Source organism: Cebus imitator, unplaced genomic scaffold (assembly GCF_001604975.1).
Source record: "Cebus imitator isolate Cc_AM_T3 unplaced genomic scaffold, Cebus_imitator-1.0 Scaffold518, whole genome shotgun sequence".
NCBI lineage: Eukaryota > Metazoa > Chordata > Mammalia > Primates > Cebidae > Cebus > Cebus imitator.
In genome coordinates, this window is record NW_016107833.1 from 279488 (window position 1) to 301468 (window position 21981).

The 21981-nt window shown below is 42.7% G+C and overlaps 1 protein-coding gene across 1 annotated transcript in view; it reads left to right on the plus strand.

Annotated features, from left to right (window-relative positions):
• The window catches only part of PIEZO2 (piezo type mechanosensitive ion channel component 2), a gene marked incomplete at its 5' end in the record, with an annotated part of 291899 nt that overhangs the window by 263574 nt on the left and 6344 nt on the right, over positions 1 to 21981 (plus strand). The window contains 10 exons of the mRNA XM_037733350.1: positions 2127 to 2379; positions 3353 to 3485; positions 4687 to 4834; positions 4935 to 5149; positions 7725 to 7883; positions 8872 to 9019; positions 16006 to 16194; positions 16543 to 16635; positions 17973 to 18145; positions 20534 to 20662. Of these exons, the coding sequence (XP_037589278.1) occupies positions 2127 to 2379; positions 3353 to 3485; positions 4687 to 4834; positions 4935 to 5149; positions 7725 to 7883; positions 8872 to 9019; positions 16006 to 16194; positions 16543 to 16635; positions 17973 to 18145; positions 20534 to 20662 (1640 nt within the window). The remainder of the gene's footprint in view (positions 1 to 2126; positions 2380 to 3352; positions 3486 to 4686; positions 4835 to 4934; positions 5150 to 7724; positions 7884 to 8871; positions 9020 to 16005; positions 16195 to 16542; positions 16636 to 17972; positions 18146 to 20533; positions 20663 to 21981) is intronic.

A 21981-nucleotide genomic window follows, 5' to 3' on the forward strand; every position in this document is an offset into this window, starting at 1 on the left:
TAAGCCTGTAAACATGCCATTTAATTCTAATAAATAGAAATTATTGCATAGCATACATTGAATGTACTTCTTGTCACAATCTTACTTTCTATCTCTCATTTTAACCTTGTCTTCTTATAGAAAATATTTTAAATTCCTTGTATCAAGAAATATCTTTCTTAGTCCCTAGAAGTCTTTTTAGAACAAGGCTTGGCGTGAGTTAATACATACACCTACATATACATACAGGCACACATAGATAAGTATCAGTGTGTTTAACTTCTTCCCTAGCTCAGGGAGCTACATCAAACTCGGTTTCATCTGAGTATACTCTGGTCAGCCTCCTCACTGTAGCTTCCATCACTTTGCAAAGCACCCAAGCCCTCCATTTGGAGGGAGGCTTATCTGGGTCATTGGGCTGTGGTGGGTTTTTGAAAGCTGTGTTATCTAAGGAAGCCAGTTAGCCAAAATGGAATTTGCCTAAATTTTACAGTTCTTCTAATGGATATGTTAATTACTTGAATTTATTTACTATACTGATTTTTGTTATGAATATATTAATAAGTGTATTGACCTTGTTTTTTTAGTCTTAGAAATTCATTTTTTGTAAATTTTGGTATTTAACATTTGATGGTATAATTTTGACCAATTCAGAATTCTCTTGAAACCTTTGCCTTCTTTTGCATCATTTAAAATTATCATAACTCTTTAGGGCATTTTACTGTCTTTTCATCAATATTTAAATGGCTTAACTGCTACAATTTTATATTTTAAACATATAATAAAATCTTTGTGTTTCATATTGATGTTCTTACTCTGTTTTTGAAAAATTCAAATATATGAATATATGTGAGATTTGTGGTAATGGCATTATGTGAAAATTTTAAATAAGGATATAAAATACTTTTCAGAATGATAGATCTTTTCTTAAGAAGACAAGCTAACTCATAGTTTTGAAAAAATAAATCTTTCATATAATGTTTCCATGAAAACCAAACAATTAAAACTGCAGAAGTTTTAAAAGTGCAATAAATAAATAAACAAACAAACAAACAAAGTGCTTGAAACCATCCTATTTAATATCAAATTGCTTTATATTTGATAAATAATTAGAAGAATTAGCAAACAAGAAAATATACTACTGAGAAAGTTGCGAAAGAATTTAAATATATGAATGTTGGCAAAAGAGGAAACAACTCTTAAAATAATTGGAAAGAAATCCATATAAACTGAAAAATCCCATTATGAAAAGCTAAAATGTTTGTTATGTTAATAAGAATACATTCATTGAATATGTTTAAGAATAACATATTTACAAATAAATAAGAAACATCTGTCCATTGAGTGATCGGTGGACTGATCATTCTCAGAGTTGGTTTTGACCAACTGATTTCTGATAAATTGGCCTGGAGCTCTTGTCCTCCACATATAAGTCAGAGGGAGGACCAGGCAATGTCTTGGGGAGCAAATGCATGGCCAGACAAAGGGCTCAAGGGAGAGCTTTGTCCGACAGCAGCAAGGTCATAAGGGTGACTTTCCGTTCAATAAGTCAAGTCACTATAATTTCATCCTGAGTTCTTCTGCCAAAAGTTATCTGTCTCCATTTTAATTATCAGCTAAAATCTTATTGTCTACACTCACCCATCTGTCCCCTACTGGGATCCTCAAAAAGCACTAGACAAGCTTTCTTTTCTTGTGTGTTAGTCTGTTTTTATACTGTTGATAAAGACATACCTGAGACTAGGCAATTTAAAAAAAGAGGTTTAATGGACTTACAGGTCCACATGGCTGGGGAAGCCTCACAGTCATGGCAGAAGGCAAGGAGAAGCAAGTCACATCTTATGTGGATGGCAGCAGGCAAAGAGAGGAGGGCTTGTTCAGGGAAACTCCCTTTTCCATACCCATCAGATCTGTGAGACTCATTCACTATCACTAGACTAGCATGGGAAAGACCTGCCCCCATGATTCAATTACCTCCCACAACACGTGGGAATTCAAGTTGAGATTTGGGTGGGGGCACAGCCAAACCATATCATCTTGTTTTTCTAATCTTGAAGGACAGTTTGTTGGATGAGATTTTGTAGGACAGAATACAAATGGTTCCACCTGAAATAGTAGCCTCAATTGTCCCTGTCTCCGCTTCTCAGTGCCATGGCTTATGGGATGAAGATGACATGACTGAAAGTGGCATGGACAAGGAGGAATCAGATGATGAGCTTTCCCTCAGTCACGGCAGGAGGGACTCCTCTGATTCTCTCAAGTCCATCAACCTGGCGGCATCCGTGGAGTCAGTGCATGTGACCTTCCCAGAGCAGCAGACAGCTGTCCGGAGGAAGCGCTCCAGCACCAACTCTGAGCCATCCCAGAGATCCAGCTTTTCTTCAATCAGATCCCAAAGAGGTATCTGTCAACACAATATATCTAGGCTGTAGTTAGCTCCCAGGTGGCCTTTTTTTCTCTGGTGCCTCTGGGTCTGGGGCAAGATGGTGTATTGGGTGCTATCAAGAGACAGACATTATTATGTGAAAAGAAAGGGCTTTGAAATCAGAGAGACCCGAGTCCAAATCCTGCCTCAGCTGTGTAACATCTCTGTTCAAAATCTTATTATCTCAGGACAAGGGTTTCAGACAATTGTGAAAAGTGGCCGGCACACTGCCTTGTCCCTAATAAATGCCAGGCTCATGATAATTTTTAATTTACATGCAAAAAATCTGCAGGGCTTGTCCAGAGTGCGATCAATCACAATGTATTTTTTAAAGATATTTAGATGTAATTGATGAGAACTTTTAACCACACTATGCAGTTATCTCCTAGTCTAGTAATTAATTTCTTCCTAAACAAGGAGTACGATCAGAAAGTAGATAGGCGTCACAGCTGCCCCTGTTGAAATCACTGGACTTTTGTATCTATGGGGCATCTGTCTGAAGCTTTTGTATTTACGGGGCTCCTGTCTGAAGCTTTCCATGCAGTGGTGTACAGTCATTTTCAGAACCTGCTTTTGATGCAGATACTGTCAGATTATGTCATATTCATTTTACAATTAGAGAAATTAGGATATGAAAACAGACATGGGGCATCCTATCTGGAACATCTGCATCCTAGAGAGCACAATAAAAACTATCCTTCCAGTCTGTTTGCTTCTGGAGCAAAGATTGCATAGCAATCCAGGAAAGAGCCACCACAGTGGGAGCAGAGTTGAGGGGACATCCCAAAGGGCTCAGTAATCTTTCATAAATGCATCCTTTCGTGCTCATCCTCTCAAGCAGTCTTGAGCTATCCCTCCACCATGTGGGCTCTGGGGCTGCGTCTGGGCTATTTAGGTGAACAAATGCCAGGCTTCACCATACATCTTGTGATCTCTTTTTATTTCTAGGCAGCACAAGCACCCGAAACAGCAGTCAAAAAGGAAGCAGTGTTTTGAGTATTAAGCAAAAAAGCAAAAGGGAACTTTATATGGAAAAGTTTCAAGAACATTTAATCAAAGCAAAAGCCTTTACCATAAAGAAGTGAGTCCATGAGAATATTTGGCTTGTGTGCTTTATCTTAGGGTTTGGGGCTTTATTATTTCCTGTGAACCAGGGGCAAAGAGCAGAGGAGTAACTTCTCATGTCACAAATGTTATGTGCATAAGGCAGAATGAAATTACCCCTTTCTGTCTTGTTTTTAAAAATCATTTTTCCATGTGATTCATTTTATATCCACTGCATTTATGCACATGCTTTTTCTATTTGAACAGAGCAAATGGGTCACTTCAATGGTTCATGGATGGTATTCTTAGGCATTATGGGGAAGTCCAGCCAAACTGAAAGGAATACAGTGTCAAAGCTGGAAGGGCCTTAGAGCTGCACTCTTATCCCGAGAAGGGGATGGAAGTGCATGGTGGAGAAATGCTTTGTCCAGGGTCATATGCCTGTTCCCAGGCAAACTGCACAGGTCCCTCCACCTGCTGGGGATGGAAGTGGTGCATAGGCCTGGGACTGCAGCGGGAGTGGAGCCCTGAACAGGAGCTCTGACAGCAGGAGAGCCAGCCGCACCCGAACATGGCGTTGAACCGAAGGCAGGTCTCAGAGCAAAGATAGGGCAAAGGCTAGACAAATGAGCAAGGGCCAAGAGGACACAGCATTTAGGCACAGAGCAAGGCACAGATAAAAGGCCAGGGCAGTATGTGGGAGCCAGGATGGACACAAGCCCTAAAACAGGAGGAGCAGGGGCTCGCACATTCAAACACACACGGACCAAGCACACCAAGTCTGAGCACCCTCCCTCATACATTCCCTCATTTAGTTCCCACCTTGGTCCTAGGCATCAGGCCTTGTTATCACTCCAGTTTTACAGATGATGAAACTAAACACAGAGAGTTACATAGCATGTTCATGGGTCTTGTAGGTGGTGAGCAATTGAATCAGGCTACAAACCCAGCACCTTGATCCCAGGGCATCATACCATTCTACTGTGCTTCAAGCAGGAGGAGAGGCTTACGGTGCCATCAGCAGAGAGGGCATCAGTACCTATCTTGGCAGTAAATGTATATACAATCTCTATTAGAGCAGGAGCCGCCCTCAGCGGGACTATCCTGAGGCTGAGAGGCTGGTGGGACCTGGCTGGGAAGGGGAATGCGGAGGAACGGCATGATGACAGTGTCTGGTCATTTCTGCCATCCTGCCCCTCCTGAAACAAGCGGGTTGGTGGGGGCTTTCTATTTTGCAGGACGCTGCAGATGTATGTGCCCATCAGACAGTTCTTTTACAACCTCATCCACCCGGACTATAGCGCTGTGACTGACGTGTATGTGCTCATGTTCCTGGCTGACACGGTGGACTTCATCATCATTGTCTTCGGCTTTTGGGCCTTTGGGGTAGGTTAGGGCAAAGGCCATAGCACCCACTCTGCTCCACGGTGATGGTGCTCTCCCCGTGAACTGTCTCTTGGGCATGAACTTGTTGTCTCTTCCCCAGAAACACTCAGCAGCCGCAGACATCACCTCTTCGCTGTCGGAGGACCAGGTCCCGGGGCCATTTTTGGTGATGGTCCTCATTCAGTTTGGAACCATGGTGGTGGACCGAGCCCTCTACCTTAGGAAGACTGTACTGGGAAAGGTCATCTTCCAGGTCATTCTTGTGTTCGGAATTCACTTCTGGATGTTCTTCATCTTACCTGGCGTGACTGAGAGGTAAGTTCTTCAGAAGCTGGAGACACCAGCCCACCTTTACGCAAATGTGTTTCCTGTGGTGACACTCACATGTATTGCACAGCAGAACTGCTGGCCGCAGGCAGAGCCTTGGCACAGCAGCACCACGAAGGTAGGAAAAGCTAAAGATTTGGATCCATAGTTAACTCAAATCCAAAGTGTGAACTGATTACTCAAAAATATTTTAATTAACTTTTATCCATATTTGTAGAAACAAGGTTTCTATAAATAAGAAAGGGAACAGCCTTAATGACCAGAGCAAACCTAGGGTCTTTGTGCTGGATTTCTCTCTACGCCTTAGCAGAGGTGGAGGTAAAGTGGAATGTGGTCTCTGGGACATTTTTGAAAAGGAGAGAGGGCATAAGACGAAGTCATTCGAGAAATAGATGAATAATTGGAGGCTGCTTACTGGACAGAAGAAAAGATAAAGGAAGAGCATCGAGGAGCAGATGATAGTCTCCATACAGGAGACTGGTGGGGGTCAATTGCAGCAGGGTTTGAAAGCACCTAGCAATGTTTCAGCTTACAGTGAAAGAAGCAGGTGGACCCATCCTGCCAGACGCTGCTGCTGTTAATACAGTGCCACTGACCCGGGCAGCCTGAAGCTGTCAGGAAAGGGCTGGTGAGATCCTTCAGAGTGGCTGCTGTGCTCCCCTCTGTCACCTAGAGCCCTAAGGAAAGGTGTTGACCTTCTGTTCCGCAGTGTGCCTGGCATCTCCAAGCTCTGCCCCCTCCCCTTCTTCTCCCCAGCCTCCAACCCAAAGTCTACTTCCTCCTTACTCTCTAGATCTCTGTTCAGATGACACTTCTCTGCGGAAGGTCTCCCACCCCACGCCTCCAGGCAAAACAGTGCTTGAGACTGTTGGTGCTAATTTCATGAACAAATGATCCAGTCAGTTTGGCAAAGAAAAACAAAATGGAGTTTTATAAATGGGGAATATCAGCTCTGTCAGGTCATGAAAGAAAAGGCTCTGCAGAAGGTGAATGTGGCCTTGTCCGTATGATGTAGTAGGAACAGGAATTTTTAATAAGCATATCTGATTTTATATATGCAAGCAAACTGTAACTCTTCGTCACTGGTCTGGAGAGCCACGTACCTAATCCAACGAAGTTGTCATCATCTGCTCTGACTCTGAAAACCTCTGCAACTGCACTCCCAGACTGTGACATGCTAGTTTTTTTTAAATTACTTATTTATTGCTTTTAGGGACAAAATCTTACTCTGTCACCGAGGCTAGAGTGCAGTGGTATGATCATAGCTCACTGCAACCTCAAACGCCTGAGCTCAGAAAATCCTCCTGCCTCAGCCTCCAGAGCAGCTGGAGATACAGGTGCACACTACCACACCTGACTATTTTTTATTTTTATTTTTTTTACTTTTGGTAGAGATGAGGTCTTACTATGTTACTCAGACTGGTCTCAAATGCCTGGCCGCAAGCAATCCTCCTGCCTGGGCCTCCCAAACAGGGAGGAGAGGGGAAGGGAGGGAGAAAGGGAGGGAGGAAGAAAGGGAAGAGACAAATCCAAAATATGGCACCAAAAGAAATATGCTGCTTGTATCAAAACCTTTAAGTGTGGCTCTTAAGTTTGAGGACAGAGAAGCTTATAACAAACTTTCACCAAGGCAAAAGTTTTCCTTTTATTTCCTTTTTAAAATTTTCACTGACCATATTCAAGACATTTCCAGAATGCTGCATTTATCTAAAGTTTAAAGTGGTCCTACAGTTCATCATTCTTTAAAACTGTATTCTAAATTTTTTTTCTAGTGTGAAATTTAATTCTACTAAACTTTTTTCAAACTTGTGCTAGCAGTCATGAACTGTACAACACTACCTGTCTCTTCACTCTCTGTTCACTTGGAGAAGAGACTACCGTCTGTATTGTTGAGGAGATCATTAAAAATAAATAAAGGTTAGGGCATGGAGTTCTAGATTTGCAGAACTAGGAAGAATTGTCAGTTAAAGACACTGACGTCTTGAGAAATGATGGCTTGGGAAATAAACCCCATAACATATAGACAGAACGGGAACCAAATCCAGGTGTCTGCAGGGTTTGTCAATCCATTATCTATTTTTATAATGTGTAGTAAAAAGAGATTGAGAGTCCACCTATCAGAATTGTTTCTCCTGCATATTCCAAATTATGAATCTCTTAAGTAAATATACATATGTGTTTATATATATGTTTATAAAAACATACATCACGTATATAGTTTTTCTTTTTTCTTACAGGAGTGTAATTTGGAGTATGGTAGCTGCATCATCTACATAGTGAGAAAATATTTATCAGTAAATTCACTTAATAATTTATTTTAACTATGGCTGAAACAATGGAATAAGACACATTGGAGGAACTATTCAAAGGAAATTGTTTTTATTACTGAATTTTTTATCTCACTTTTTGCCTTTGAAGTGATCCACGATGTATAGACAATTCATTAGAATTGGACCTGAGTGATGAAGGAGAAATTCTGTTGGCTTGTTTTAACTCGATACTGCCGTCCTTTTGTTGCAGATGGGTATTTCTTTTCTTCACTTTCTGCATTTTTACATTTTAGGAAATTCAGCCAGAACCTGGTTGCCCAGCTTTGGTACTTTGTGAAGTGCGTTTACTTTGGGTTGTCTGCTTACCAGATCCGTTGCGGCTACCCAACGCGAGTCCTGGGGAACTTCCTCACCAAGAGCTACAATTATGTCAACCTCTTCTTATTCCAAGGGTAGGGACACTGCATTGTCACAGTCACTTGTAGGCGGAAGAACAGCCATGGAAAGGCATTTTATTTCCCATCTGGGAAGGACGGGGGAGAGGACAAATCCAGCAGTGTGAAGCATTGCAGAACTCTTAAAATGTTGGCAAAACTCTTTCTGTTTCTAATTGTCACACGCCTCCTCAGCACCAGACGGAAGAGGTGTTGAGTGCCTTCAGATGCTGTGAAGCGCTGTGTGTGGAATAGTGTTTCATGCAGTGCCAGGCTGGGACTGGGCCTGATGTTTCTTCCGAGGACTGGATTTATATTCACTTGATAGCGCTGAGGCAGCCTAGGGGAGAGTTTCTGAGTGGCAATCCACACTGCTGTGAGAGCTCTGGGAGAACCCAGGTTCTCCAGGCTGGGAGAAGCTCTGTGTCAGTCAAGAGACAAGGAACATTCTTTAGAGCCTGGGGGAGCCCAGCCCAACCCCTCCTGAGACAAAGCTGAACCACAGAGGCTGAGCCAACACCATCACCCTGGTACTCCAGCAAGTCCTACAGCTGAGGAACCTCACACCCTGGCTCCCCACAACCCCTCCTCCTCCCTTTGCCTCTATCCATTTGCCCTCATCTTTAACCTACCAGATGCACCGCCCCTACTAATTCATCCAACAGCAGAGGCCCAGTCATTCAGCACCCCATGGCCAACAGAGTCTTGTAATATGAACAAATAAATGTGAAAGAAGCTGAGTCACCTTCACATTTATTTAAAAGGGAGATCCCAGTTGGTTATGATCATCAGGGAAAAGGAAAACAATGAAAAAGATACAAATCTGTAGATTAGACTTATAATGAAAAGCAGTTGTGTTCCAAGTGGGGTTTTACAGAAGGGTCACCTGGATAATTTTTCCTGAGGCATGGGCTTAAAGCAGTAAGGAACTGCTTGCGTTCCCGGGTCAGCAGGGTGGCGGGGGCCACCCACAAATGTCTCTCTGACAAGATGTGTTTCCTGCCAGGTTTCGCCTCGTGCCCTTTTTGACTGAGCTGAGGGCAGTGATGGACTGGGTGTGGACAGACACGACCTTGAGCCTGTCCAGCTGGATCTGTGTGGAGGACATCTATGCCCACATATTCATCCTGAAGTGTTGGCGTGAGTCGGAGAAGGTAGGAAGCCAGGAGGAGTGCCTTATTCCTGTTTGCTTCTCTTAGATACAGGCTGGTTATGAATGCCAAATGAATGAAGGCATGGCGCAAAAACTACCACAACCTATAAATGTCCCAGTGATTTCCACCCATTAGATCTGGGAATTTTAGACTTACTGCCAGCATAGTCATCAATAGCATCCAGATGTTTTCTTCTTTTGGCAACTTCATATTGTAGTGATTTTTTAATATTAATGATATATTGCTTGACATATCCCAACAACTCTTAAATGGCTCATTTGGGAGCAGAAAGGAATGTGATGTTGCAGAGAAAAATGGGGTTGGTGGTGGCTTGGATTTATGCTTACTTCTGAATCTTTGATGAGGGATGGACAGTTTAACCTCTTTGTGCAAAGAAAATTGAAGTGCAAATATCTGCTTATTCTGCTAGGCTGAATATTAAGGTTTAAATATGTCTAGATTACTATTATTTATTGGACTTTCAAAAGTTTAATATATGAAAGAAGAGTCTGTTGCATAAGAGCAATGGAAATACCCAACAAACATTAGCTAGGGTGGTATGAAATGCCCTTCTTTCTCATCTCAAAATACCCTCCTTGAAAAAGGCCGCTCTGTATGATTCCTGGTATGTTCTGCAGCTTTCCTGGGAATTTCAGCATTACAGTCATGGAGCCTGTTGTACTATGGTCTCCGTGTTTGCAGAGTGAGGGAGATGGGCCTGGCAGTATACTTAAAATCATATTTGCGAGTCCTGATTTCTAAGGAGCAGAAGAGTTGACAGGACACCAGAATATGAGAGCCTCTCTGCCAAAGGGAAATTGAGGGTAGCAACTAGGGTGACAAAGGATCTGGAAACATGAGAAAAAGTAGGAAGAACTAAGGATTGTTTGGTCTAAAGTAGAAAAAATCTAGGGGTATGCGTGCAGAAAAAGTAGATGTTTTTAACAATTTGAAATGTTGAAAAGAGTTGAGAAATTGAAATTAGTTTGTGGGACTTAAGAAAAACAGAATTAAGACAAGTAGGCAAAAGCTTCAGTATGTTTCAATGGAATATGAAGAATTTGAACAATCAAAGCTACCCCAAAGTACATGCAAAGAATCACACAGAGGAGACTTGTCATGAAACCTCTGCCCTAGGTCTACTTCAGACCCGGCCGTCACTCATTCAGCAGATATATCCGTTGTCTGTTGTTGCTAACAAACTACCTCCAAATACAGTGGTTTAAAAAAACAGACCTTTTATTGTGGCACATATACACCATGGAATACTATGCGGCCATAAAAAAGAATGAGATCATGTCTTTTGCAGGGACATGGATGAAGCTAGAAGCCATCATTCTCAGCAAACTAAAACAGGAACAGAAAACCAAACACCGCATGTACTCACTTATAAGTGGGAGTTGAACAAGAACACATGGACACAGGGAGGGGAACATCACACGCCGGGGCCTGTCAGGGTGTGGGGCACAAGGGGAGGGAGAACAGCAGGACAAATACCTAATGCATGCGGGGCTTAAAACCTAGATGACAGGTTGATGGGTGCAGCAAACTACCGTGGCACATGTATACCTATGTAACAAACCTGCACATTCTGCACATGTATCCTGGAACTTAAAGTAAAATAAACAAAACAAAAAACCAACCATTTTATTTGCTCACAATTACGTGGGTCAGCAGTTTGGGCCAGGCTCCAATGGACAGTCTTGCCTGGAGTCAGTCCTGTGGCTGCCATCATCTGGTGGCCCAATTGGGTGTTACTCGTTGGCATCACTCAGATGCCTGCAGGTTGCATCTAGCTAGGCCTCTCTCCATGTATTCGCTCATCCTTAGGGAGGCAAGTCCAGGCTTCTTCCCCTGGTGGCAGCACATTCCCAGAGAAAGAGAGGGAAACCTGCAAAGTCTGATGAGGACTAGGCCCAGAGTTCTGCCACCAGTACTTCCACCACATTCTACTACTTCGAGCATGTTTAAGGGCCAGCCTAGATCCAAAGGAATGGAGAAACTGATGGGGTTGGTAAAGTCATGTTGCAAAGGGTCATGCATACAGGAATGAGGTGAATTTGAGACCTTCATTTTTGCAGCCTACCATAAACATTGACTAAGCACATTCTTACGTGCCCAGAACTCTGCTAAGCATAAGAGTAGAGTGGTGACCCAGACATACAATGCCCCACCATCATGGAACTGATGGCTTAGTGGATGGAAACAGGTGTTAATAAAATGGTGACGCAAGCTGAATGATGAACACACATGGACACATGGGATGGAACAACACACACTGGGGCCTGCCACGGGTTGTGGGGTGGGAGGAGGGAGAGCACCTGGAAGAATAGTTAATGGACACTGGGCTTAATACCTAGGTGATGGAATGACATGTGCAGCAAACCACCATGGCACATGTTTACCTATGTAACAAACTTGCACATTCTGCGCATGTATCCCTGAACTTAAAATAAAAGGTAGAGAAATCTAAAATGATGACGCAAAGAAATGCGCTATTTATGACAATGCTTTCACAGAGGAGCACATGATACTTTGGGAGCATCAGGAAGGTGGGGTGTGGGTCTCAAACAGAGAGCTAATGAAGAGTATAAGTTGACCGGGTACAGGGCAAGAATCTACATTTTTATTTTTGTTCCTGGGTCCTTTGCCCTGACCCTTGTCTCCGCTCCTCCACTCTTACAGGGAGTGATTCAGTGGCTCTTTTGCCATCCATTTAATAAAGACCATATCTTTATTTGCAAGGCCTTGACACATCTTTGCACTGTCTGAAACATCCTGCTCACCTCCTCACTACCTAACTCCTTCCCAGCCTCCAGATACCAAGGTAGACACCTCTGTTTCCATGGACCTGTCCTAACCCCTCAAGTCTAGACCCCATCTTTCACTATGGGCCCCAACAACCCTCTAAATTCAGTCCATCTAGTACTTAACACATTGGGGCTTGTTGTCTCTTTATTTTTGTCTATATTATGGGCTCTGTGATGATAAGCTCAGTGTCTGTTCATCCATATATTGCCTAGGAATCACTGAATACTTTGAGCCTAGACATGCAATAAATGTTAGTTGAACAACAACAAAAAATAGTTAGTTATTTACAAATGCACATATCTCAGTGCCTCCCTGTGCTGTCCTGGCTACCTGAAATAGATCCACCCATCTTCTCCTGTCTCTGGCTCTCTGGAGCTTAATCTACTGACTCTTTCCTGGTTTACCTCCTACCCTACTCTGCTATCCTCATCTATTCATTCTTTCCACATTTTAAGACCCAGAGACAGAAGAGAAATTCAAGAAGCCAAATATGCAGAGTTTGAGATACGTGAATACTGAGAATAGATGTTGAATCTTATATTCACTGGATAGCTGGTGATCTTTGCACGGTCAGTTTCAAAGGTAGGATGGGCGCTGACACCAACACCCAGCTGCAGGGACTTAGGAGCTCACAAGAGGCAGCGTCTTGGAGGAACCAAGCCCAAGCAAGGGCATGGACAGAGAGAGAGAATTCAAAAGAGAAGCAAGCCCAGAGGATAATTTCAAAATGGAGAGTGTTTGGACCTCTGTAGATGGTAAGGAAAGGCCCAGAAGAAAAAAGTAAAAATTTCTAGTATCAGAGGAAGTTCCAACGGGGGTATGGAGATTGTAGAGTCAGAGGTATGAGTGAGCAAGTCAGTTGTGGCAAAGAGCTATCACCATCCCGCAGAAAGCACGAGGAGGAGAGGCCAGCAAGGAGCAATCCTGTGCCCGCAGCCTGTGTTCTCCGTAAGATGGGTGAGCTCCTCTACCAGGAGGACGAGAAGATGAGGCCCTTTAAGTACAAGAGCTCCCAGAAGGCTGGGGAAACTGACAGTGAGACACCGTTTCACTTGGGTGAACAGGTGGTGCTTAGGAACAGGGCTTCTGAATCAAAAACCCCTGAATGATCCTACCCAGTGTGACCATCTGCATGGATGCAAGGTCTTGTTTCTTGGAAGAAGGGGCAGCTCCCCTGCTCTTCAGCTCACATGTGCCATTCCCCACCTTGGAGCCACCAGCTGACATTTTTCACACTGTCATGACGTGGTTGCAGCCACCACCTTGCCTCCCACTGAGGGAAAGCTCATTCTGGCCTGTAACTTGAGGCATTTCTGCCAACAAAGACTTAAATTATCTTTTTATTTCATTTTTAAGAAATAAAAAGCCTCATTTAAATATATCACAACTACTTAAGTATATCCTTCCATTCTATGCAAAACCAATATCTACTTCAGGATATTAGCCTTTGAAATCATCCATGGCAAAACTTCCTGAGACATTTAGGGAAGTGAGAGGTGATACTGGGGAGTGTGAATGAATCTGGCACTGGTTAGTACTAGTCTGAAACATTGCTAGTATTGTCTGGAATGAAGTGGAATAATAAGCTGCTCTTAATAGTAGCTGTCCTTGGGTATAATTCTACATTGAATGTCACACACTGCAAGGGCTTTACAAACACACTTTATGAAGCAAAAGCAATAACCTGAAAGGCGAAATGCTGGTGTGAGCACACACAGTGCAGGCCACTCACTCTTATTCTGCTTATACTAGAAATTCCATGCATCACTTTCCAGAACATTTCAGGAAGCTGATTGGAAGTGCAGTGCAACAGGAGCACCAAGTGGAAGCATAGTGAGGAGTTGAGTTCCCCGTGGCTACAGCGAGCCATGATCATGACACTGCACTGTGGTCTGGGGTGTAGAGCAAGACACTATCTCAAAAATAAAAAATAAAGAGTTAAATGGCCTACGAAAGGGGTGATGGAGCAGTGCAGGATGGGAAGGGGACAATGCCTCTGAAAAGGAGAGGAGGGCCGGGTACCCTGGCTCACGCCTATAATCCCAGCACTTTGGGAATCTGAGGCAGACAGATCACTTGAGGTCAGGAGTTTGAGACCAGCCTGGCCAACATTGTGAAACCATGTCTGTACTAAAACTACAAAAATATTAGGTGGGCATGGTGGTGCGTGCCTAGAGTCCCAGCTACTTTGGAGGCTGAGGCATGAGAATCGCTTAAATCCGGGTTGCAGAGGCCGCATTGAGCTAAGATCACACTACTGCACTCCAGCCTGAGCAACAGAGTGAGAATCCATCTCAATTTAAAAAAAAAGAAATGAAATGAAAGGGAGGGGAAATTTGGCTTTATAATTTGAGTTGGGTCAAGAGGGCTTTGCCCTGTTCTGCCTGGGAAAAGCAGCGAGAGGGCTGAGCAGAAGGAGAGAGGAGCCTCTGGGTGTTTTTGAGATAAGCCTCAAAGAGACTGACCCAGGAGAGGAACTGACATGGTCCCACTTCAGGTGGAACAGAGTAAAACCGTCCTTGGCAGAGATACATTGATCTTCTTTAACTTGCAAAACTCTCATGATGTAATGTGGGTGCTGCTGGAGCGAGAGGAGTGGCCTGTGATCTAAATTTGCCTCACTGAGAAAAAAATGAAAGAGCAAATCTATACACATCTGTTTGCATGTGTGTGTGTGTGTGTGTGTGTGTGTGTATTTGTGAATATGTATTTCAGATTTTTTAATGAGACCCTAGTCTTCTTTCAATATAGAAAATTGGGAAAAAATCAAAATACACTGCTACTTCTCTCTGTATTTGATGCTGTAGGAAATAGTTAACAGTATCAAATTCTAGTGCAAAAATATCAAAATGCTCTGCTACCATCTGAACTTTATGCAGTTTCCATAGTGCAAAACCACAGGGAGCATTACCTTAAGCACACTGAGTGCGGAGTGCACTGGCCCTGGCTCAGCACCCGGTCAAGCCTCCATTCTCCTGTTTCCAGCACCATCTTTGGCACTCAGTGTCCAGGCTTGAAAGCTACTGCATTCATGTGCTGTGTTGATTCCCAGGCCTCTCTCTTGGTTTGTAACCTACAGCTGGTGCCTATGCATAAATGATAGATTATTATCCCTTACCTTAATCTGCTGAAATGAATGGATCTCTCCTGAAGATAAATCACAATGCAAAGTTGGGGAGTAGGTTGACCCTATGTTCTGCATATAGCTTGGCCTGAGGGGTAACCCTGAGAGGACAGAAGGTCATAGAGCAGCAACACTGAAGTAAGGAACACACATGTAGACCAGAAGCAGGCTCAATGCCAGACAGCACAGCTCCAACTTCCACTTGTCCATAGACTCTAGGCAGGGGGCATAGTGGGTCCTTCGTGAATGTGTATTAAAGCAAACAGGAGCACACCCAGCCTTACCGGTGCATGGGCTCCTGTAAGAGAGCAAGCGCCTGCAACACGCACCTGCCCCCCCACACCCACTCCCTGCAGCCAGCGTCCAGAGGGGACACTTCTAATCATACAAATCTTACTTTAAAAATAGAACATCATTGCCTTTAACAACACGTATAGGCTGAGCGCGGTGGTTCATGCCTGTAATCCTAGCACTTTGGGAGGCCAAGGTGGGTGGATCACCTGAGGTCAGGAGTTCAAGACCAGCCTGGCCATCATGGTGAAACCCCATCTTAAAAAAAAAAAAAAAAACCATGTGTCGTAGATTAAATTAAAAATCATGTTTTTCTAGCCTCCAAGGGCAGGAAGGGATCAACTGAAAGGCACAGATTTTAAATATTCAGGAATTGAAAGTAAAATATCTTTCTCTCACATAATCCCTTAAAACCAGAAGGTTCATTCGCTCAGATATTTGATCCCTTGGTCCATGAGTTCATCACCAGCAAAACTCACCCACAGTCTTGAAGGGAGAAGGCCCCTCGAGTTCTGCTGGTTCCTGTGGAACCATCAGGGGGTACATGGAGCGAGCTCAGGAGAGCATCACATCACTACCTAACTTCATTTTGAGGTTGGGACAAGGTTACTATCCCCATTACAGAGCAAACAGAAAAAATTTAGGGCCAAATCCATGTTCCCAGCACCTCAGGAAGAGCACTCGCCCTCCCCCAATCCCACTGCCTGCAGGGACGGTGCCTGAGCCTGAGCCTGAGCCTTGTCTGAACTCTCTGTTGCAGAGATATCCTCAGCCGCGGGGCCAGAAGAAGAAGAAAGTGGTGAAGTATGGCATGGGAGGAATGATCATCGTCCTGCTCATCTGCATCGTCTGGTTTCCTCTTCTCTTCATGTCTTTGATCAAATCCGTGGCTGGGGTCATCAACCAGCCCCTGGACGTCTCTGTCACAATTACCCTGGGAGGGTATCAGGTGATCTCCGTGCACACCCACCTACCAGAGCCTTGCCCGCACCGCCCTCCTTTATGATAACTGCCTGTAGGGTATTTAGTTATGGGCTGCTGACCTCGCTATCCTATCTACATCTTGACTGCTCAGCAAATGTGCAATGTATGAAATGAGGAGATGTTGAGAGAATAGTTCCCCTCTGGTCTTGAGCACCGGAATAATCACTCCAAAAAGAGACCTCAGATGCTATTTGTCATGGGATAAACATATCCTACAAAAATGGGCAATATCCTACATAAATGTTTTTCTTTTGACTCAGGATGCAGAGAAGAGCTGGGGAATATTGACAACACTGTTCTCTTTGTTTTCCAGCCTATTTTCACAATGAGTGCCCAACAAAGCCAGCTGAAAGTTATGGACCAGCAGAACTTTAATAAATTTATACGAGCTTTTTCCAGGGACACCGTAAGTAAATCCCTGTAGTAGGTCTCCATGAAGACCTGTCATCTAGATGAGCTCACTGGTTGTCATCTCATTTGATACTTTCCCATGGCCTGAAGTGGTGGGAAGGAGGACATTTCAGGGTTTATCAGTTACATACAGCAGATTCCTGGCCACTGGCTACTTCGATAATCCAAGAAGTTATGTCTCTGTTATTGGACATTAGTGGTAGTAAACATTTAAATATTGGTCCATTTTTTAAATTGTTTAACTTTTTAAATTGTGGTATATATTGATCTCTTGACTAGTAGGACTACTCTGGGAATCTATCCAAAGAAGTACTTCAAAATATGAGAAAGCTCTATCTAGGCACCTACTTATAAGTGCATTCTCTGTATTAGCAGAACTGGAAGCAATTTGAGGCTCACCAAACAGGAGCTGGTTAAGGAAATTAAGATAGATGAATTAAATGAATTTGATTAGTACTGGATACCCTTGAGTGGTCATAATGGGAGAAGGGGATTCCATTTTCCATTTTATTTACGTGTCATGTTGTCCAAAGATTTTCCAAGCAACTTATTTTGTAATTAAAAAAAAATTACAGAGACCATAAATGACATGACAATTTCTCAAGCTTAAACATAAATTAAAAAGAGGCTATTATATTTTAAATTATAAAACATAAGAAATACATCCCCCACCACATAAAACAATGTTGATGTTCTGGTGGCAAGTTGTGGCTGATGTTGTTCTCTTGTCTATATTCCACACTTTTCATAAGAAAACATCATCCTCATCATTACCATTTCTCTTACAATTTTTTTTTTTTATTTACGAGAGTGAACAGGTAAGGAGACGCTTCTCTCTTCTGTAAAATTATCACCTATAAAGCACACTGTCAAAACTAATCTTGAACGATGAGCAACTCTTCAGAGAGCATTGGGATGTTCGGGGCAGATTAAGTTTTGTCTCTGTCATAAAAGGGATGTTTCCCCATAGGTGATAACATTTCCTTTTTGGTGTAAAGGAAAAATCACACTAAATTTTCTGTTTTTCCTTTATTGTTTAACTGGAATGACTCCGTAGCTGTATTGCTGGTAGCAACCACTGGGTTGGGCAGTGTAAATGGAAACTGTCCGTACCTGTGGATAAGGAAGCTGAATTATTGCAGTGGAACACTCAAGACCATCCATTTTATATATATATATATATATATATATATATATATATATATATATATATAGATCCCTTCAAAGAGAGAAACTTCTTCCATACTGCCAGTTAAAAGGAAGAGTAACTGCTTGCTTTATACAGCATGATGCGTATAATCTATTTATGCATGTGAATTTGTGCACATACAGGGTGCTATGCAATTTCTGGAAAATTATGAAAAAGAAGACATAACAGTAGCAGAACTGGAAGGAAACTCAAATTCTTTGTGGACCATCAGCCCACCCAGTAAGGAGAAAATGATACACGAACTCCTGGACCCCAATAGTAGCTTCTCTGTCGTTTTTTCGTGGAGTATTCAAAGGTAGTTACTGTATTTCCATGCTTAATTTCTCCCTTTCCCCAGTCTAAACTTGGAGTTGGGGTGGAGGGTGTGGTGGGATGGAAGAATGGAAACTTGAGATAAACATGGATCTTGCTTTGTCATTACAGCCTTGGGAACTTACCTTCAATGCCAAAGCTAACATTTTTGTTTATTAAATAATGGCTTGCCCAGGAATCACCAACCAGACTAAGAACTTCTCAGTTTCCCTTTTTTGTTGTTTTTAGCTAACTTTAGCATTTTGGTTTTGGGTTTTTTTGTTGTTGTTGTTTGTTTTGCATTTCAAAATCCACTGAATTTTATTACCTTAATGTACAATTGGTGAAACAATTAACGTTTAAATTTCAAATGGTTCTCTTACTATAATGCAAAAGAGTATTGCTCTAACACCTCCCTTGTGTGCATCACTTACAGTACTATTATAAATCTACCACAGGGAGCCTCTCCACTTAAATGTTCCTCATGTGTCTTACATTTTACTGTCCGTAATCTTCCATGGAAAAGGTAGTGAGTGATGCTCACCTGAGACAGAAGGGCCTCTCCTAGCTCGGATGCAGCAAGAATTGACCATGTGCCTTCACATGAACACTAGAAATGAAGACAGATTTCTAGTAGTTTGAAAGCTGATTTAAATTAATATGTGGTTTTTAGAAAATCTAAAATTGTTTCAATGCAAAAAAAGAATTTGAATGTAAGGCTCCAAAAAATCAACATCCTGCTTCTTATAAACTGAAATCCAAATAAATTATCTATTTTAATGTTGGATTATTCTAGGTAATAACTTTAGTTTTTAAAGAGAGGCTAGCAGTGAGTTCTGCGAGCAAGGAAGAGAGGTAGAGAGACGCGAGGCAAGGTGATGATTTACAAAATGAAACAGTCTGGGCGAAATTTTACAATTTTCACGAAACGCTGAAGTTTCATCTTAATAACAAAGAAATTTCAGGCCAGGTGTGGTGGCTCACACCTGTAATCCTAGCACTTTGGGAGGCCAAGGCGGGCGGATGACTTGAGGCCAGGAGTTTGAGACCAGCCTGGTCAACATGGCGAAACTCTGTCTCTACTAAAAATACAAAAATTAGCCCAGAGGTAGTAGCACATGCTATAATCCCAGCTACTTAGGAGGCGGAGGCAGGAGAATCACTTCAACCTGGGAGGCGGAGGTTGCAGCAAACCAAGATCACACCACTGCACTATAGCCTGAGCAACAGAGAAAGAGTTCATCAAAAGAGAAAGAAACAGAAAGAAAGAAAGAGAGAGAGAGGAAAGAGAAAGAAAAAAGAAAAAGAAAGGAAGGGAAGGAAGGAAGGAAGGAAGCAAAGAAAGGAAAGAAAGAAAGAGAGAGAGAGAGAAATAAAGAAATTAATTGCACCCTCTGGAGGCCCTGATTATCACTTGCATTCCACCAGTGTTGGGGAAACCCTACCTGACCCTCTCTCCAAGTGTGACATGAGAGGGCAGCTTGGCTGTCTCCAAAGGCGGAGACTTCCTGAGGGTCCTGCCTGCCCAGGCTGAGCCAGAGGCCCCTGCTTTGTTTTTCCTTGGGTTGGTAGAAAGATCATATCTTAGCAGAAGTTCTTACATCCAAATACTCCAACCAAAGCCCAACAGGTTAGTGATGCAGTTTTGGGAACCTCAACATAATACACTAGTTGATTAGCTTAGTTCTTTCATTACAGTTTTGAGATTTAGGACTCTAAGCAAGCTTATTTGGGTAGGCAGTAGTAGATTCATTTGGGTCTATGAGACCAGACCAGCTTTTTAGTTAGAATTAAGAAAGAAGTGTGATAGATGCAGAAGAATGCCTTCTAGAATCTAAAATGTACAAGGAAATAGTAAAAAAAAAAAAAAAAAAAGAAATAGTAAAAAAAAAAAAAAAAAAAGGAAACCAAAGTGGGGCTGTTTTCAATCTCACTTTCTCCTTTTAAGTGTCCCAAATTCCTCATCTCCAATTCTGCACAGAATTAGAGCTACCAAAACAACAACAACAACAAAACAATTAAAATTCAAATTCTGATTGAATATTCCTTTTAACACATAGAGTCTGTTTCTTGTCGTGAAGACTAACATCATTGGGTTAATAAAGTAGTATTTTAGAAACTCATATTAAAACATCAAGATGGGAGGCAGCAGGCAGCTCCTCTTTCTCACCTTCAACTCTGTTTTAAAAGTGTTTGTAGCCTCCCTGGGTTCTATTAACTTGATTGTCTAAGAAGCTGAGCATTGAGGTGAAATGGACTGAAAAGGTCGAAACTGACAATTGTAGACCCAATGAAAACTTGGTGAAATTAATCAAATTAAGAGTTAAATATGTTGTAAATCTCTTTTCTAGACTTCTGAATAATATTGAGCTTTTTTTTTTCTTCTTCACAGAAACTTAAGTCTCGGTGCAAAAGCGGAAATAGCAACAGATAAGCTTTCTTTTACTCTTCAAAATAGTACTCGAAAGAACATTGCTAAAATGATAGCAGGCAACAACACAGAAAGTTCAAAAACACCAGTGTAAGTTTATTTTTCCTGTTTAAAATAGAGTTTTGTTAGGTATATGCAGCTGGTACAAAATGTCCATCTACCGATTCATGTGTATGAATAATACAACTTCATTATTTGGTAACACAAAGTGAATTTCTATTTGGAGGCTTCATTTTGCAAGATTGAAGAAACTTAATCTCAGCTGTTGAGTTTTCTGTCCACTGTCCCCAGGGTTTGGGCCAGGCATGGTGGCTCATGCCTATAATTCCAGTACTTTGGGAGGCTGAGATGGGTATATCACCTGAGGTCAGGAGTTCAAGACCAGCCAGGCCAACATGGTGAAATCCTGTCTCTACTAAAAATACAAAAATTAGCTGGGCATGGTGGTACATGTCCCTGTAATCCCAGCCACTTGGGAGGCTGAGGTACGAAAATCACTTGAACCCAGGAGGTAGAGGTTGCAGTGAGCCTAGATTGCACCACTGCACTCCAGCCTGGGCTACAGAGCAAGACTCCGTCTCAAAAATAAATAAATAAATAAATAAATAAATAAATAAATAAATAAATGAGGGTTTGTATGGTGCCAGGCTCCAGGAAGCTCATCAGGGCATAAAAAGTGCTGGCCCACTGGGCTTCCATTGAGAGAGACATGATTCTTCCAGGTCTGTCTTAAGTCTGCAGAGTGGCTCTCTCCCTTAGCTATTGAGACCCATTTTGGGGCACACTAATAATCGTCGTGCTGATTCTCATGCCATTTGGAGGTATGGGAGCTCTGGCAGGTCCACCTGGGTTCACTTGACCCAACATGTGACCAGTAGTGCCCCATTCTCCCTGCCCCAAGGGGTACTGGGCTCTTGCTGCCTCCAAGGTCCCTACTCAGGAATGGGACATAGGACTGCACTAAAATGACCCAGACATCTTGTCATTCATACGTCTGCCACCTGATCATGGGTACCCACTTCACCTGTCCACCCTCAGTTGAAGGAGGTGGGACTCAAGTTTCCTTCTTAGGAAGCCACTAGTGTCAAGCACATTCTCCTCCCACTCTCTGTCCACCTGGCACAGAAAGAATTGATCACATCTCTGAATAGCAAATCTTGCTCTTATCTGACCGTAAATCACCGAAAGCCAGGCAAAGACCCTCTGAGACCATTTTCTACTATTAGTCTTGCCCCTGGGTCTCTGAATGGTGGTAGAGAGTAGAGGGTTAAAGAGGACAGGGATAAAAGAAAATTTGGAGGCCGGGCGCGGTGGCTCAAGCCTGTAATCCCAGCACTTTGGGAGGCCGAGGCGGGTGGATCACGAGGTCAAGAGATCGAGACCATCCTGGTCAACATGGTGAAACCCCG